The sequence below is a fragment of the Balaenoptera physalus genome, assembly GCF_965194825.1.
Source record: "Balaenoptera physalus genome assembly, chromosome: 20".
NCBI classification, from domain to species: domain Eukaryota; kingdom Metazoa; phylum Chordata; class Mammalia; order Artiodactyla; family Balaenopteridae; genus Balaenoptera; species Balaenoptera physalus.
Window position 1 is genome coordinate 11,123,170 of NC_138901.1, and position 15,736 is coordinate 11,138,905.

At 46.2% G+C, this 15,736-nt stretch overlaps 1 protein-coding gene and 1 long non-coding RNA gene across 2 annotated transcripts in view; one reads left to right on the top strand and one right to left on the bottom strand.

Annotated features, from left to right (window-relative positions):
* RNF213 (ring finger protein 213) overlaps window positions 1–12,906 on the top strand; it is a 114,241-nt gene extending 101,335 nt beyond the window's left edge. Inside the window, exons 58-69 of the mRNA XM_082441536.1 lie at window positions 1,141–1,309; window positions 2,577–2,668; window positions 3,435–3,686; window positions 4,912–5,044; window positions 5,395–5,478; window positions 5,888–6,068; window positions 6,339–6,540; window positions 7,665–7,742; window positions 8,691–8,885; window positions 9,321–9,410; window positions 9,504–9,682; window positions 10,926–12,906. Coding sequence (XP_082297662.1) covers window positions 1,141–1,309; window positions 2,577–2,668; window positions 3,435–3,686; window positions 4,912–5,044; window positions 5,395–5,478; window positions 5,888–6,068; window positions 6,339–6,540; window positions 7,665–7,742; window positions 8,691–8,885; window positions 9,321–9,410; window positions 9,504–9,682; window positions 10,926–11,079 — 1,809 coding nt within the window. The 3' untranslated portion in view covers window positions 11,080–12,906. The remainder of the gene's footprint in view (window positions 1–1,140; window positions 1,310–2,576; window positions 2,669–3,434; window positions 3,687–4,911; window positions 5,045–5,394; window positions 5,479–5,887; window positions 6,069–6,338; window positions 6,541–7,664; window positions 7,743–8,690; window positions 8,886–9,320; window positions 9,411–9,503; window positions 9,683–10,925) is intronic.
* LOC309650319 lies at window positions 61–15,617 on the bottom strand. The gene is made up of 2 exons (XR_014257522.1): window positions 15,218–15,617; window positions 61–428 (listed from the first exon to the last, which is right to left on the bottom strand). It is a non-coding gene; the product is annotated as an uncharacterized lncRNA (long non-coding RNA).
* Between the last annotated feature and the right edge of the window lie 119 nt (window positions 15,618–15,736).

A 15,736-nucleotide genomic window follows, 5' to 3' on the forward strand; every position in this document is an offset into this window, starting at 1 on the left:
TTTACTTTGACAACTAGATGGATATCGAACATTAGAATTAAAACACTTAATACGAAAATATTTTTTATTTATTTATTTTTAAAATTTTATTTATTTATTTATTTTTGGTTGTGTTGGGTCTTCGTTGCTGTGCAAGGGCTTTCTCTAGTTGTGGCGAGCGGGGGCTACTCTTCGTTGCGGTGCACTGGCTTCTCATTTGGCAGTGGCTTCTCTTGTTCCGGAGCACGGGCTCTAGGCAAGTGGGCTTCAGTAGTTGTGGTGCGTGGGCTCACTAGTTGTGGCTCACGGGCTCTAGAGTGCAGGCTCGGTAGTTGTGGCGCACGGGCTTAGTTGCTCCGCGGCATATGGGATCTTCCCAGGCCAGGGCTCGAACCTGTGTCCCCTGTATTGGCAGGCAGATTCTTATCCACTCTGCCACCAGGGAAGCCCTGAAAATACTTTAAAAGGTTTAATTAAAATCAAAATTGAAATAAAAAATTTAGCATTATTTAAACTATTTTGGTCTGAATTTTTAATTGTCATTCTTATAATTTGTACTTTGACTTTTAAATTTTAATAAATCATTTAAAATGTTTAATAAATCATTTAAAATAGTTGAAAAAAATAAAAAGTTCTAGCCACCTGTTGTGGATTTCAAATATGTCATTGTTACCTAATGCAAAACATAATATTAAATTCACATATCCTAATTTTTCTCACTGTGGTCTGTGGTGGTGAGGGGGAACTACTTGTCAGATTATGTAAAATAAATTTTTAATGAACAGCTCTATGTCTCCGGTCCACACCTGGGAATGGAGAGGCTAAAATAACCGTGATTTTACCTGTCTTTGCTGCAGCTCTGGGGAAGAAAGAGAGCAGGCTGCATTTCCTCTAAGTTAATTAACCGTGATAGCAAAAAGTTCAGGCTTTGAAAATTCTTTATTTCACACTGAGGATATAGAAGGCACTTGTTTTCAGACTGTGGTCATCTCTGCTCCTGAGCCTTCTCTCGCCACCGCTGTTTGAATCACACTGACATCCCTCCTAGAGACTGTCCTCTGGCTCGGGGCTGGTTCTTCACCTCGTCCTGACCTCTCCTGAACTTGCCATCTCCTCCACAAACAAGATCTTGCTTGACATTTTGTCCCCTTGCCCCCACAGGCTTTGATGAACATCATTAAGCCTCCGGTGAGGGATCCAAAAGGGTTTCTGCTGCAGCATATCCAGAGAGACCTGGAGCAGTTAATGAAGACGCTGGGGAGGAGCGCAGACGAGACCGCCAGCGTGGTGCATCTTGTCCTCAGCCACCTCCTCGGAGAGCAGGGCCACAGTGAGGAGCCGGGCATGGGGCCGAGGGGCGTGGGGCACAGCCAGCAGAGGAAGCAGCGCCCTCGTCCTGACCCCAGAGGGAGAGGAAGGGGAAGCAGGAAGACATGCACCTTCCAGAGAGTGGGGGAGGGGAGGACCTGCCGGGCCTTTCCATTGATCCCCTGCTGGGTGTGCTCAGAGTGTTAAATGCCAGTGTATTTGGGAGGCTTTAGTTTCAAAAGTCAGCCTTGGTTGTAGTTTACCCACTGTATGGGGAACGTATTGTTGTTGTCCAAAACAGGTGATGTGTGTTAAAGAAACATCACCATCAGAGAGACTGATGTTTGATAAGTGCTTGGAACTTGGTCTCTTTGTACATCTGTTCTGTTTTAGGGGGGCAGCATCTGCTTTTCCTAAAAAATACTGCAGTTGTGGGCTGACTTAATATATGTACGTGTCCATAATTTGTTAACGTGAAAAAGCAGGCTATCTATTATGTTCACTGAGCGAATTTTTCTATTTTAAAATTTAAAATCCACACAGAAAGAAAAGGTCTGTAAGACAAGTTAGTAAGAGGGTTATCTCTGAGTGGTGGAATTAAGAACAGTTTTGTTTTCTTTTTGCTTATCTGCAAAAATCTTTTAAAATTACCACTGTAATGACAATGTTATATAAAATAATAACAATAGCAGTAAAAAGTTCTGCTACTTCACAAGAAAATCCATTCCCACTTCAGGAGCTTTTTTCCCAGAAACCAACATCAGTATATATTTTCCATTTAGCAAAACTTTATTTTATTTTAAGCCTCTCATTCTAGTGCAATTTCAAACTAGGTAAGCTCACCCAGTATCATACTGACAAAGTGACCAAATTCTAGAAGCATGCCAACAGTTTCCACAGCACTCTGCCTCACGCGGGCATCCACAGGGTCCCACCTCCGTCCTCAAGCCCAGGTGGCAGCAGCTGAGGCAACTGGTGCTACCACTGGCCACCATTATTTTGCCCCTGGGCTTCTGATTTAAAGTACTGTCCTTTCAGTAATTTTGTTCAGAATGGTTTTAAGATGATAATTATGTGGGTTAGAGTTTTTAGAGTTCTAAGTTTCTTCATGAAGATCATGAGGTTGGTGGTAGCAGCAGGAACCATTTTTAAATGCTCAGGTTAATTTAGGAAGATATACCCGCCCCCGCCCCCACCTCCAAAAGGAGCATTATTTCAATTTAACATTTATTTAGTGTTTATGCAGACTGCTTTTGTTTCTTGGGTAACAGACACATTTTTCTTTGTAGGGTCTTTAAATTTTGGCACAGAATTGTCAACCAGACAAGAGAGGAACAACTGGGAAAAGCTTGTTGAGACTATTATTCTGCCTGAACTAAAGGTAAGTGATGCATAGCTACAGGGCTACTTTGGGAAAGTGTGGGAGGGTGTTTCCTGGGCCTCTACTGAGTGCTCGGTCTGTTGTCCCTTCTGGAAGTGTCCCTTATTGAAGCCCTAGGCTAAGCCACAGATTTAGGTGTTCTCTATGCAGTCACCCCACCCTCCTGTTGCCCCCCCCCACCCCATCCTGTCCCCTCCCAAGGCTGGTCAGTGTGTCAGGCTGAGGAATTACTGGGAGTTCAGAAAGTGCAGGCACTAGTTTTCTCTCCCGTTACTTTTTACAGCAGAATGTGAGAGCAAGAGGCAGAGAAATAAACCCTGTCAGATAAGAATGTTACTGAGAGTAACTAGGCCCATCAGGAAATAGAAGTCATCAAGTAAAATAATGGTAATAAAATAAAGGTCTCTGAGGAATTCCGTGGCGGTCCAGTGGTTAAGACCTTGCCTTCCACTGCAGGGGGCACAGGTTTGATCCCTGGTCGGGGAACTAAGATCCCACATGCTGTGTGGCAAGATCAATAAATAAATGAATGAATGAATGAATGAATTAAATATAGGTCTCTGAGACTTATTCTGTTTGGGGAGACAAAATCCTACAAATAAGGATCACATAAATTATAATAAAAGATGGCAAATATGAATATTTGATTACGGGCTAAAACGAGGAGGGCGGGTCCCTGAATCTGCCCACTGGTAAGGTCACTAGGTGTCCAGCCTGTCTGCAGTAGCATCTCATTTCCAGATCCCATGTCGCTTTCCTTACCTAGCATCTAGATAAAACCCTCCTGGCGGTGAACACTCGGATCAGCCAAGATGAGCGCATCAGCTCCAACCCTGTGGCCAAAATCGTGTACGGTGATCCGGTGGCCTTCCTGCCCCACCTGCCCCAGAATAGCGTGGTTCACTGCTCTAAGATGTGGAGCTGCAGGAAAAGGATCACCATTGAGTACCTCCAGCACATTGTGGAGCAGAAGAATGGCAAAGAAACAGTGCCCATCCTTTGGAAGTTCCTACAGAAGGTGAGGCTGCCTCGCCGTGAATGCGGCCTACATGTCCCCTGGAGACCTGAAGGCCCCACTCTCATTTAGTCTGATTAGTCCTGAGGATGGGACAGCCATCAGACTACTTTGATTTTTGAATAGAATGTCTCTGGCAGAAGACTCAGGGATAGAGCAGAGATCTCTAAACACATCAATCTGTATGAGTTGTTTGAAACATAAAGTCACAGGTGAAATATGTACACGAGTTGGAATTAGCAGGTATCTGTAAAGAACTTGAGGGCCAGGAGGGTCTCTCCCAATCACTCAGCAAGAAGGAATACAATGAAAATGTTTCCTTTGTCTGTTCATCTTCACCCCTGCCCCCAGTGCCTGGAGCAGTTAGTCACCAATGAGTGTCTGTTGAACAAAAAAATCTCGAGTTGAGGATGCACAGCCGAAATCAAACAAACAAAGAATCTTCCCTGTTCCTGAACCATTCGGAGTGAGGGTGGTGGTGGGATTGTGGGAAGGAGAGCAGTAAAGTGTGTGTCATATCTTTTAGAACCAGAGTTACACACGGTTCCTAACTTTAATCCATTTGAACTTTTATTCTCTACAATAGATTTTCCAATCATTTCCCTCCATGGACCAATGTATGCAGTCTAGGAAGAAGTAAGATGACTCAGAAATTTCTGTGGGTCAGATAATGAAAATGAGTTCCCAGTGGGAAGGCCATTGTGTTAATACTGTGATCTGTCACTGATGTGCACAGGTCCATTAAACTGAAGAAGCTTAGGTCCTAGGTCTTCAGAACGACACCGGAATAGCGCCAAGCATCATTGCCTAAAAGCTTGGTCTTCTTGCTCTCAGCAGCTCCTCTCCACACCTAGCCCATCTCATGGGCTCAAGAGGCTGCTTTCTTTCATCAGCTTCTGGCAAACACACTTGACGTGTCGGCCCTACGGGTTTGCTCCCCAGCCTCTAGAGGGTAGAAGAACACTGGCCAACACGTTGTAAGCAGTCACTAGGTACTTGCTGACATAATGGTGTGGCCTGTTCCCCATTCTCAAGTATCATTATGTGTCATCATGTAAAATGGCATGTTGACCAGATCAAACTACAAATACATGTCCTGAGCCAGCCTTGAAGTCTGTTTCCCCAGTACATTAAAAAGTGTTCCTGATTGACATGTATACACTGATGTGTATAAAATTGATGACTGATTAAAAAAAAAAAGTGTTCCTGGTGGTCTTCCCTTCTCTAGGAAGCAGAACTGAGACTGGTGAAATTCTTGCCTGAGATTCTGGCCCTGCAAAGGAATCTAGTGAAACGATTCCAGAATGTTTCAGAAGTTGAGTACAAATCCATCAGAAGTTTCATTAGCAGTCACAGTTCAGGTAGGTCTCTGCTCTTATAGGGGATCAGGACGATCCACGTTGTGGTTCAAAAGGATCCGTCCAACTCGGAGACTCCAGTTCAGGGCTAATGTGAGCTCTGTGCCCTAAGCTTGTAGCATAAAGCAGTAGGTGCTGTGAATCCCTGGGACACATTAGAGGCTTTTGCTGTAACAGACAAGCACCTCCCTCTCTGGTTCCTCAGACTCAGCTTTAGCTTAAACAGCATTTAGAACGTGTTGGTGATGGCATGAAGGTAGGGGTCAAAGAGCAAGTAACTCTGTTGGTTTGACCAACAGAGTTAGACGGGGTAGGTGTTATCTCGGAGTTCTGACAAGTGTTTTGTTTGACAGATGGGCTGAAGCAGTTATCCTGCAACAGAATCAGTATCTTTCTGTCGACATGGAACAAGCTGAGGCGATCGCTGGAGACCAATGGTAAGTGTCAAATCCCCTTTAACGCTACACGTTACAGGAGCACGTCTCTGAAGGCCCTTTCTCTCCAGCCTAACTCTTCTTGTTCCGCGTCTGCACAGTGCCATGCCGTGTGCATCTAATGCTGGATCTGAGGACTCTTGGTGGGGTGTCTGAGATGAGGGCATAACATATCAGGAAGAGCAAACCCTCAGTCCTCTTGAGTCTATAAATACGGTATCAAAAAGGAGTTGAGAACATTTGAAACTTATCAGCACATAAAATAGAGATGGCAAGCAAAAGCACCCCTGGTTCCCAGCTCTGTTCTGTTGAGGTGGCTTCTGCGTTGCCCCCGCTCCCACCGTGGTGGGCTCCCAGTCCTGATGCTGTGAAAGAAACAGCAGGGAGGTGACTGCCCCTCTGTCGTTTAAAGGTGAGATCAAGCTGCCTAAAGACTACTGCAGCTGCAACCTCGATCTGGACACTGACTTTGAAGTCATCCTGCCGCGCCGCCAGGGCCTGGGCCTCTGCTCCACCGCTTTAGTCAGCTACTTGATTAACTTGCACAACGAAATTGTCTACGCAGTAGACAAGTTCTCCAAGGAAGACAACAGGTGAGTGTGCAGGCCCACAGCAGGGGACGCCCTTTCAGCTCAGGAAGTCGTTTCTGAGGCGGCACAAGCAGGGAAGCAGGGTCCCCAGGCCTGGGGACAGCAAGCCAGGCTTCAGGTCTTTCTCGAACAGATACCCTTCGGCCACGCTCACAAGTGTCACAGATTTGCATGTCCCTTCACCTGCACAGCCCGTGGCAACATCAGACAGGAGCTGACTCCATATCACCAGGCCATGACTGGAGTGCTGAGCTCTATCTATCTGTCCCCCAGCTACTCCATCGATGCCTCCGAGGTCGCCGACCTGCACGTCATCAGCTACGAAGTGGAGCGGGACTTGATTCCGCTAATTCTCTCCAACTGCCAGTACCACGTGGAGCAGGGCGGGGAGACCTTGCAGGAGTTTGACCTGGAGAAGATCCAGCGCCAGATCATCAGCCGCTTCCTGCAGGGCAAGCCCAGGCTAACCCTCAAGGCAAGGCTGGCCTGCTGTATTTATGTGGTCGGCGTGTCTGTTTTGCAAAAGTTGCCCTGAGTATGGCTTTGATCACAGTGGTTTCAAAGTGAGGAGGGACCAATGGACCCTTCTTCCACACCCCCAGTGTCCATGACCACCCCTGCCATCGGGGCTGACGGCTCTCCGGAGCTGTCTATGCATCTGAATCCACACTTTATTACTCCAAGGGTGTCTGCAGGTCTCAATGGACTCATTGTCCGGATTTCTATGCCATAATTAATGGCACCACCAAAACCTCATTGTTTTCCCCCTTTTCCTTTAGTCTGCACACACAGTCTGTCATCTGGCGCCCCTGTTTTACCACCATAGCCATCAGGCACCCCCGTTTCACCACCAGAGCCCACTGCTCTAGTTCAAAGCATCTGTCCTTAAGTTCCACTGCTACGGTAGCTCCCAACTGGTCCCTGCCTTCAGGCTCTTTAGCCCACATATCTTACATCCAGATCTGCATCCCACCACCCTGTTGGATAACCTTGATGCGCATGTGGCACAAAAGGCCCTGTGGCCTTGCCCTGACCCTGTCTCCAGCCACTTCCCCACGTTGAACCCCATAACCTCACATACTGGGTCACTCTCCCTCCCCTGAATGCACCCTGCACTTCCCCATCTGTTCTTTACCTGGGCTGTACTTGCTCCTTCCAGGTCCAGTCAAGGGTATGGTACTTCAGTATATTTATGCTCCTTCCCTGCCTGCAGTTAGACTGTGAACTGTTTGAGCTCAAGGCTGCTTTTAATTCACTCTGCTCTCCCTGTTAGCAGAGTGCCCCCTCGTTCAGTCTGTGCTGTGTCCCACTGGGAGGTCCTCATGACCTACTTCCCCGGGCGGTCTGCAGGCCACAGTATTCTATGTGACGGTATCTGCTTGGCCACAAAGGCCAGGCTGGGTTCCTCATGTCACTGTTTCCATAGATTACGGGTTAAACACGGACATCACATGGCAACAAGGAGCTGCCTGCTTTGCCTGGTGATGCACTGAATAGCATGGGACTACATTTGAGTTTCTGCTCAGGCATATATTGTCATTTGATGGAAACCTCCACAGTGGATTCCATTTCCAAAGACTTTTTTCTTTCTCACTTTAGGGAATACCCACTCTGGTATACAGACGTGACTGGAACTATGAACGTCTCTTCATGGACATCAAGAACAAAATGCCACAGGTGATGATGATCAATCTTATTTGCATGTGCCTCTGTCTTATCAGAGTGTTTCCATCCATGTTAGGACTCTTCCACCCTCACTGCGGGCATTTGCCATGAGCACCAAAGAGTTTCAGGGCCTCCCTACGTTCAGAGCCCGGTGCTTTTTCCAGAGGGCAAACAGGACAGCAGATCAGCAGAAGTTTTCTTGTTCAGTATAAACAGATTGAAATCTTGTGCTTGTAGTTTTTTAGCAATGATGTCATGACTGTGTATGCTGATGCAAAAGGTCCACAGAACTTATTTATTCCTGCTTTTCTGGTTTATGTGTGTTGTGTGTGTGTGTGGGGGGGGGGTGTCTGTGTGACGTATATGTGTGTGGTTTGTATGTATGTATATGTCCATATGCATATCTTCACAAAGTTAGTTTGAGGATTCATGGAGTTCATCTCTCTTTCTGTAACATACCTAAATACTGCTGACACTTAACAAGCACCAAGTGTTAACTACTGCTGTTTTGGTTTTTTTTTTTTTTTTTTTTTTGGCTGCTTTGGGTCTTTGTTGCTGCGCGCGGGCTTACTGTAGTTGTGGTGAGCAGGGGCTACTCTTCATTGCGGTGCGTGGGCTTCGCATTGCGGTGGCTTCTCTTGTTGTGGAGCACGTAGGCTTCAGTAGTTTCAGCACATGGGCTCAGTAGTTGTGGCACACAGGCTCAGTAGTTGTGGTGCATGGGCTTAGTTGCTCCACGGCATGCGGGATCTTCCCAGACCAGGGATTGAACCCGTGTCCCCTGCATTGGCAGGTGGATTCTTAACCACTGCGCCACCAGGGAAGTCCTACTGCTGTTTAAGTTAGAGAGTCTGTCCCATTTTGTGGCCTTAGCAGTGAAGAAGGTAAGCACGCTTATCAAGTAGCAGTGCACAGGAAGCCCCCCCAACCATGAACTCTATCCTGCTTTTGACTTCCTAGAGCCCCCTCCCCAGCGTGGCCATCAGTGCCATCAGAGGACAACTGCAGTCCTACAGCGATGCCTGTGACGCTCTGTCTGCCATAGAAGTCACGTTGGGGTTTCTGAGCACAGCTGGGGGCGATCCAAACATGCACTTAAATGTGTATATCCAAGACATGCTGCGGATGGGTGATCAGGCCTCACAGGTTTCAGAGGTGGGTCTCATGTCAGCCTCTCTCCAAAGGAAATCAGCATTGTCCCCCTCCATCGTCTCCCCACTTCCTACTGGGATACCACCACCCAGGGAGTACTGATCTAAGCAGCCCCTGAAAAGGAGGGGAGGCAAGAACACCCCCTCCCCCAGCCAGTCCACAGTGTAATCAGAACACACTGATGGGAAAGGCGGAGATGTGCTCGGAACTTAAGAATCTAGACTCAGTGCCACAAATATGCGGAGGCGTGCCTGCAAACTGCATGCCGCTGGTGGACCCCGAGATGTTGCAGCGGGGAGAGGGCTTTCAGAGACGTTCTGGAGATGAGGCAGGGAATTAGTGGACGAAGCAGAGGTGCCTCCATAGTGAGGGAGGTGGAATCAGTGCAGGGCCAAGTGAAAACAGCACCTCCTATTCAGGAGTTCTGTTCTCTTTCAGGCCTTAAACAGATGCCAGTTAAAACACACCATCTCCCTCTGGCAGTTCCTCTCTGCCCACAAGTCTGAACATCTGCTTCGACTGAGAAAAGTGAGTCTGGCCTCTTCCTGTCCACCTGGACCAAGGGAGCCGCATGCTCCCTTCCCAGGCTTCCGTGTGTCATGTGTTGTTATTTCATTCCAGGAGCCATTTGGGGAAATCAGTCCAAGGTACAAAGTTGATCTCAGCCCTGAAAATGTTAAGCTGCTCAACACCTTCCTGAATCAGATTGGCCTGGATGCCTTCCTCCTGGAACTTCACGAAATGATGATCTTGAAGCTGAAGAACCCCAAGACCGCGGAGAATTTCAACCCTGAGTGGAGGTACAGGCTTGTAAGCCTGCTGAGCGAGGCACACACACAACATTCTGCCACGTCTCCCGAGATCTTCCACAGACATGAAAATCATTCTTATGTTACTGCAGAAATTGGTTTCCTGCTGATTTACCATTACCAATTGCAAAAAAGTCATATATTCTCATTATAACAAGTGGACTTCCTACGTCAGAGAGATGTGCATTTTAAATTTGATAGAAAAAGCTACGCCAATGTATAGTGTATAAGAATACCCAACATCGGATATTATTCGTCTTTTATATTTTTACCAATCTAATGGCCCAAAAATGGTATCTAATTTTTGCTTGTATTTTCCTATTTACTGGTGAAGCTGAAAATATTTATCAGCCATTTGTATATCTTCCTCCAAATTGCCTCTTGATATCTTATGATTATTTTTCTTTTGGGCTGTTTGTCTTTTTCTTAATCTTTTATCTGTTATGTTACAAATACTCTATCTTTAATTTTATGAAGCCAGATCTGACAGAATTTTCCTACAAGGACTCTATAGGAAAAATATACCTATAAGAGTCTTATCCCAAGGTTATAAAATATCCTCCCATGTTTTTTCCTGTGCTTTTATAGTTTTATACATTACATTTGTTTTGTTAACCACTTATTTTTATGTGTGGCCTGAGGTAGGGATTTAGCTTTACTGTTTTTCTAAATAGATAGTCAAACTCCAGTTTTCCTCACCGACACACTTCGTAATTGCTATTTTCCTCCATTATGTATATGGCATATGCCTATTTACATTTGTATTCTTTGAACTTATTCAAGAAGTTTTTACTATCCTGGACTTTTAGTGTAGGGAAAGAAGATCCCTTTTCTAGAGAATTTACGATCTTTGTTAATACAAATCATGAACTGGATACAAATCATGAACAAATCAACAAATCATGAACATGAATATAAGCTTGTTTTGAATGGCGAGGCTTTTTTTGTAAAGCAAATGTATTACTAGAGTGCTTAGAACCATCTGACGGGGCCCCTATCAAGGGGAGCTCCATCCCATAGGGTATGTGCACTGCAGTGTGGGGAGCAGCAGGGATGTACTAGAACCTTGAACCCAGGATTCTAGTGCCAGGTCAGTAACTCAGCAGCTGGTTGACTCGTTATTTCTGGCCTTCATGAGCACTTTGGTTCTCTGACGACCTGAAAAAGTGACCAGTGATGGTCTCCTTATGTCGCATGACTGTTTAACGCTGTCTCTTGTTCCTTGGTTTTTCAGCCTGAGAGACACGCTAGTGAGTTACATGGAGACTAAAGAGAGTGAAATTCTTCCCGAAATGGAATCTCAGTTCCCAGAAGAGATACTGCTGTCCAGTTGTGTCTCTGTGTGGAAAATGGCTGCTGAACTGAAACGGAATCGACAAACAAGATAGAATCATTTTCTATCTCTGCAAGAGACTTGGGCAGAGAAGGCTCTTGCCTCCTCACTGGTGGGATGGGTTCCTTTGTGGGCTATCGCCTTTGTGCGTGCTTAGAAGGAAAGCTATTGGCACAGTACTAAATTTGAGACCAAGATGTGCTGTCCGGCTGATAACTTTTTGAGAGCCAAGCTGTTTCAGGAACATGTGTATATTCTGAAACTATCTTCTCATATTCTGAATACCGTTCATTAGGAGGTGAGAATTGAAGATTATATGAAACTAGAATAAACCACCATCCTCTGCATTCCAGGAGAGACCAAAAAATAGCTTCTCAGCTTCACATATAGGAATCTTTGCCTCAGATGTCCTAGCTTCTTACCATGCACTTACCCAGCCCACGAGGCCCTTCTTCCTCAGACCACTACATAGTGACAGGGAGGGAAAATGGGGTTATTAATTTGTCTTCTTTTCTAGTTTATTCTGCACTCACAAATGAGAATCTGGCTTTCTTCTTTCTTCCATTCCTTTAAATTCAGAGAATTGTACAAATATTTCTAGGTTTCCAAGAAGATATGAAAAAGTGCCAGACTCTTTTTTGTCTTGTCACAAATACAAGTCAGGGCATAATGTGAGTGCCGTGAGGCCAAACTAGCCAGCCCTCACCCAAGCCTGCAAATGAGTCACTGCCAAATTTCAAGGGTCAGAGCCCACAGGCTTTCATTGTGAAGAGCGCTGGGCCAAGAGTCAAGGACACTTTTCAGTGTCTTAGTTTGATTTCCTTCCAGTTCTAGTATTCTAGTAAATTCTAAATGAAAGTTTATCATTGTAAATTTGGATCAAAGGCATGGTTCTGGCATTTGTTGGGGAAGCTTTTGCCTCTCTATCATTCTGCCAAATAAACATGAACTCTTAGTGTGGTCTTGATTTCCCCAAGTGTATGACTATCTGGTCCTTTCTTTGGGTCTCAGCCAAGGCATAATAACACTCAGAGAGAATATGAAACCAGTCACATTTCTGAAAAAGGAAATAAAGAATAGTCAACACACCCTGATCTTGTGCTGCTTTTCTCACTGTGTTGTGCCCTTTTTTCAAAATCTACTTGATGCTTCTGACCTCTCTGGACTAATTCCTATTCCTAGGTAGCTCAGCACCTGTTAGCCCTGGGATGACAGTTGTTTACAAGTCAGAGGTAAATGTCTTTTCATACATATTCTGAATGAGATGACGACTCAATCAACTTGAAATTGGGCCCATGGAATGGGGAGAGCTACAAAAATAGAAAATGCTCGCCAAGGACACCATGGGCCCTTCAGCACCACTGGAGGGAGCCGTAGAAGAATTCGTGCTCCATTTCCATTATTTTGGTTTCTCTTCACCATGTTTGATAAAGGGGAGCACAGGAATCCAGGATTTGATACAGTATCCACTTGCATGTAGTAACCTATGATTGTTGAATCATTCCATGCAGAGGCACTCTGCCACAATATCAGCTGGATTGTGCGTTTAATGGATGTGAGAGTGGGGGAGTTGCTTGTTCATCCCTTCAGTTTGCGCTCGGAACTCCTTTGATACCTCAGAGTTGGGATGGAGCTGGCCAGCCTGTGAAGACCTCCTTTGGTGGGTGGGAGGGAGATTTTTTTTCCCACTTTTATGAAGGTTTTTTTTTTTTTTTGATGAAGATACGTTGTTTTGTATGCTATGCTTTCAAAGTGTTAACTGTCATTATCTAGCATTATCTTGTTGTTTGTACAGAAAAACACTGGCCTAGCACAGGCCGATGTAAACTTTGTTATACTTGTCATAGCTGTTTTAATAAACTTGAGTTTTGCTGCTAAAGAATCCTCTCTGGGGAAGAGGCTTTGGGGAATGGTTTCATGTGTTCGTGGAGATGTCCTTGCAGGGGTGTCCATACAGTGGAAGGTTCTTTTTTTTTTTTTTTAATTTATTTATTTTTGGCTGCGTTGGGTCTTCGTTGCTGTGCGTGGGCTTTCTCTAGTTGTGGCGAGCAGGGGCTACTCTTCGTTGCCGTGCACAGGCTTCTCATTGCGATGGCTTCTCTTGTTGCGGAGCCTGGGCTCTAGGCGCATGGGCTTCAGTAGCTGTGGCGTGTGGGCTCAGTAGCTGTGGCTCACAGGCTCCAGAGCGCAGGCTCAGTAGTTGTGGTGCATGGGCTTAGTTGCTCCATGGCATGTGGGATCTTCCCGGACCAGGGATCGAACCCGTGTCCCCTGCATTGGCAGGCGGGTTCTTAACCACTGCACCACCAGGGAAGTCCCAAAGTGGAAGGTTCTTGACAGAAAACATACACTCTGGTTTAGAATGTGACAGGGTAAACTTTTCCTGTGGACAAAATGACAGGAGAGCTGAGGTGGAGTTTCACACTGCTCCCCGGTCGCCAGGCTCAGGGGCTAAAACTTAATCCTAGAGGGCTGCCCTCCCACTCCCTGCCTAACAGGACTTTCCTGGAGGATAGCAGAGCTCCAGCCAATGATGAGTAACAGCTGACTCTGTCAGGGGGCTGGGCTGTGGGATGGGCAAACAGCACCTCAGGAAAAGGAAATAGACACGAGAGAGAAACAGTAAACTTCCAGCAGCCCACTTTCGTTCCAGTGGCAAAACACTGCTTTAGGGGAAAACTGCATTTTCCTCTTCTAAAATGAAGAGGTTCCTCCAGGAGAGAACCCCATGGTCTGGAACCGCAGCAAGGAGAAGAGGCGCTGGTTCACGAAGGAGACGTGCCCCCCGCCCCGTGTCTTCTTCCCCACAGCGTCTGGGTCAAGTCCACCTACTCTCCCTTCCTCAGTAGCTCCTCACTGACCCTGACCTTCCCCTCTAGCCCTGCCTACTCATTCTCGTTTCCATTCATATTCTGGATTTTTCCTGCTCCACAGTTCTGTCTGCTTTCAGCCCAGGAAGAAACATTCACTAGGTTGGTGATGACTTAATCTGAAAATCTTCACAACTGATCACTGTCTCCTTCTTTCTAAGACCTTACTATGTGTGTAAATTATTTACCTTTCATTAATGGCTGTAGGATTTCGTCACGTGTTAACTGAGACAAGTCATGAGCTATTTCAGTCACTCCTAGGTTCAGGCAATTCCAACCCGGAAACAAACTTCTAGTGATAAACAATCACTGTGAAGAAAGGGCTTTGCTCAGTAGGTAAAGCTACCCATGTCCAGCCCCGCGCAAGGGCACTGCTATATCTCTGACTTCATGTGTTCGTGCCAAGTGTAAGGTCGCTGTATCAGCTGGGCCTAGAGAGACACTAGATGAGAAGGTAGAAGAAAGCCTGAGGCCTTGAGCTGAATAACAATCCATCTGACCATGATTAGCATTTTTATTGCTTCCTGCTCTTTCTAATCCCTCTCTTCACTAATTAATCCCGTGCTCAAACATTATGAATCTCATTTCCAACTGCAAAAACACCAGGAAAGTGCCTTCTCCCAAGAAAGCAAATGCTGATAAGATTCAAACCTCATCAGACTGAAGTGTATTCTGGGGACAGCAGGACTGTGCTTCCTTCTGAGGAGCTGGGATTATTTCGGGAAGCCATCTGGGGCAAGAGCAGAGAGAAACTGGAGGGGAAAGGGCCCAGCTGGAGCACATGGAAGCCACCCCTGCGACTGCACATCCTATAAAGGCCTGCCTTCCACCCTGCTCCCCTTCCTTCACACCTAGGCCCACTTGGAGTGTTCCACATTCCCCAGCATTCCTTCCCCATCACCACGCCTGTACCCTGAAGCACATCAGAACCTCAACCCAGAGCACTGCTCCTTCCTCAGCACCCAGTAACTGCCTCCTGTAGAGATGGAGTGACTCCTGTGGAGTGAATGACTCCTGATTACTAAATCGAAATGCCTCTGTGTCCTGACTGCTCTGTAACACAACAAGGCTGACACACAGTACAGCCCAGATGGACCTCAGAGTAAATCTTGGCTCTCCCATTTGCCGCCAGTGGTCAAATGCCATATGAAGCTTTTCCTGAACCTCAGACTCCAATCCTGTATTTTCCTCTTGAGGTCTATATTCAGACTAGATTACTTATCCATATACTTCTCTTAATTCCCCTAGTAGACTATAAACCACAGGTTAAATCGCTACACTTCAGCCTAGCTGGCTGCCTTTCAGTACATCAAATGTACCAACCTCTTTGCTACCTCAGACCTTGAAAGACCATATTATTTTCACTCCAGCACTTAACACAATTGCAGTTCCACCATGAGGAAGCTGTAACCCCAGCATCTCACACAACACCTGGCACAAAGAGAATGGAATTACTCTTCATTCAGTTGAAAAGCAGGGGTCAGTCAATGTTCCACAGGTTGTCCGTAGTAAGTCTTTCTGCTCACCAAGATCCACCGGGTCAAATTTACGAGTCTGGCCCCACTAAGGACTGTGTCCTGTCCTCAAAAAGAGTCACTGAAACGGAGGTCAAGGTGCCATGTAGGCGGCAGATGCTTGGTGATGGCGTTCAGGACACACTAGCAGCAAGATCACTCCTGCTTCTCCCATTTTTCACTCCAAATCTCCCACGTGAAAGGTCCCCTCCCTGTACCAGGAGGGAGAGAGACATTCTCATCACCAGAGACAGGGCGTTTAAGGCCAAGAAGGTGAGCAAACCTCCATCCGGTTTCACCATTTACTACCCACAGCCCAAACCCCTCT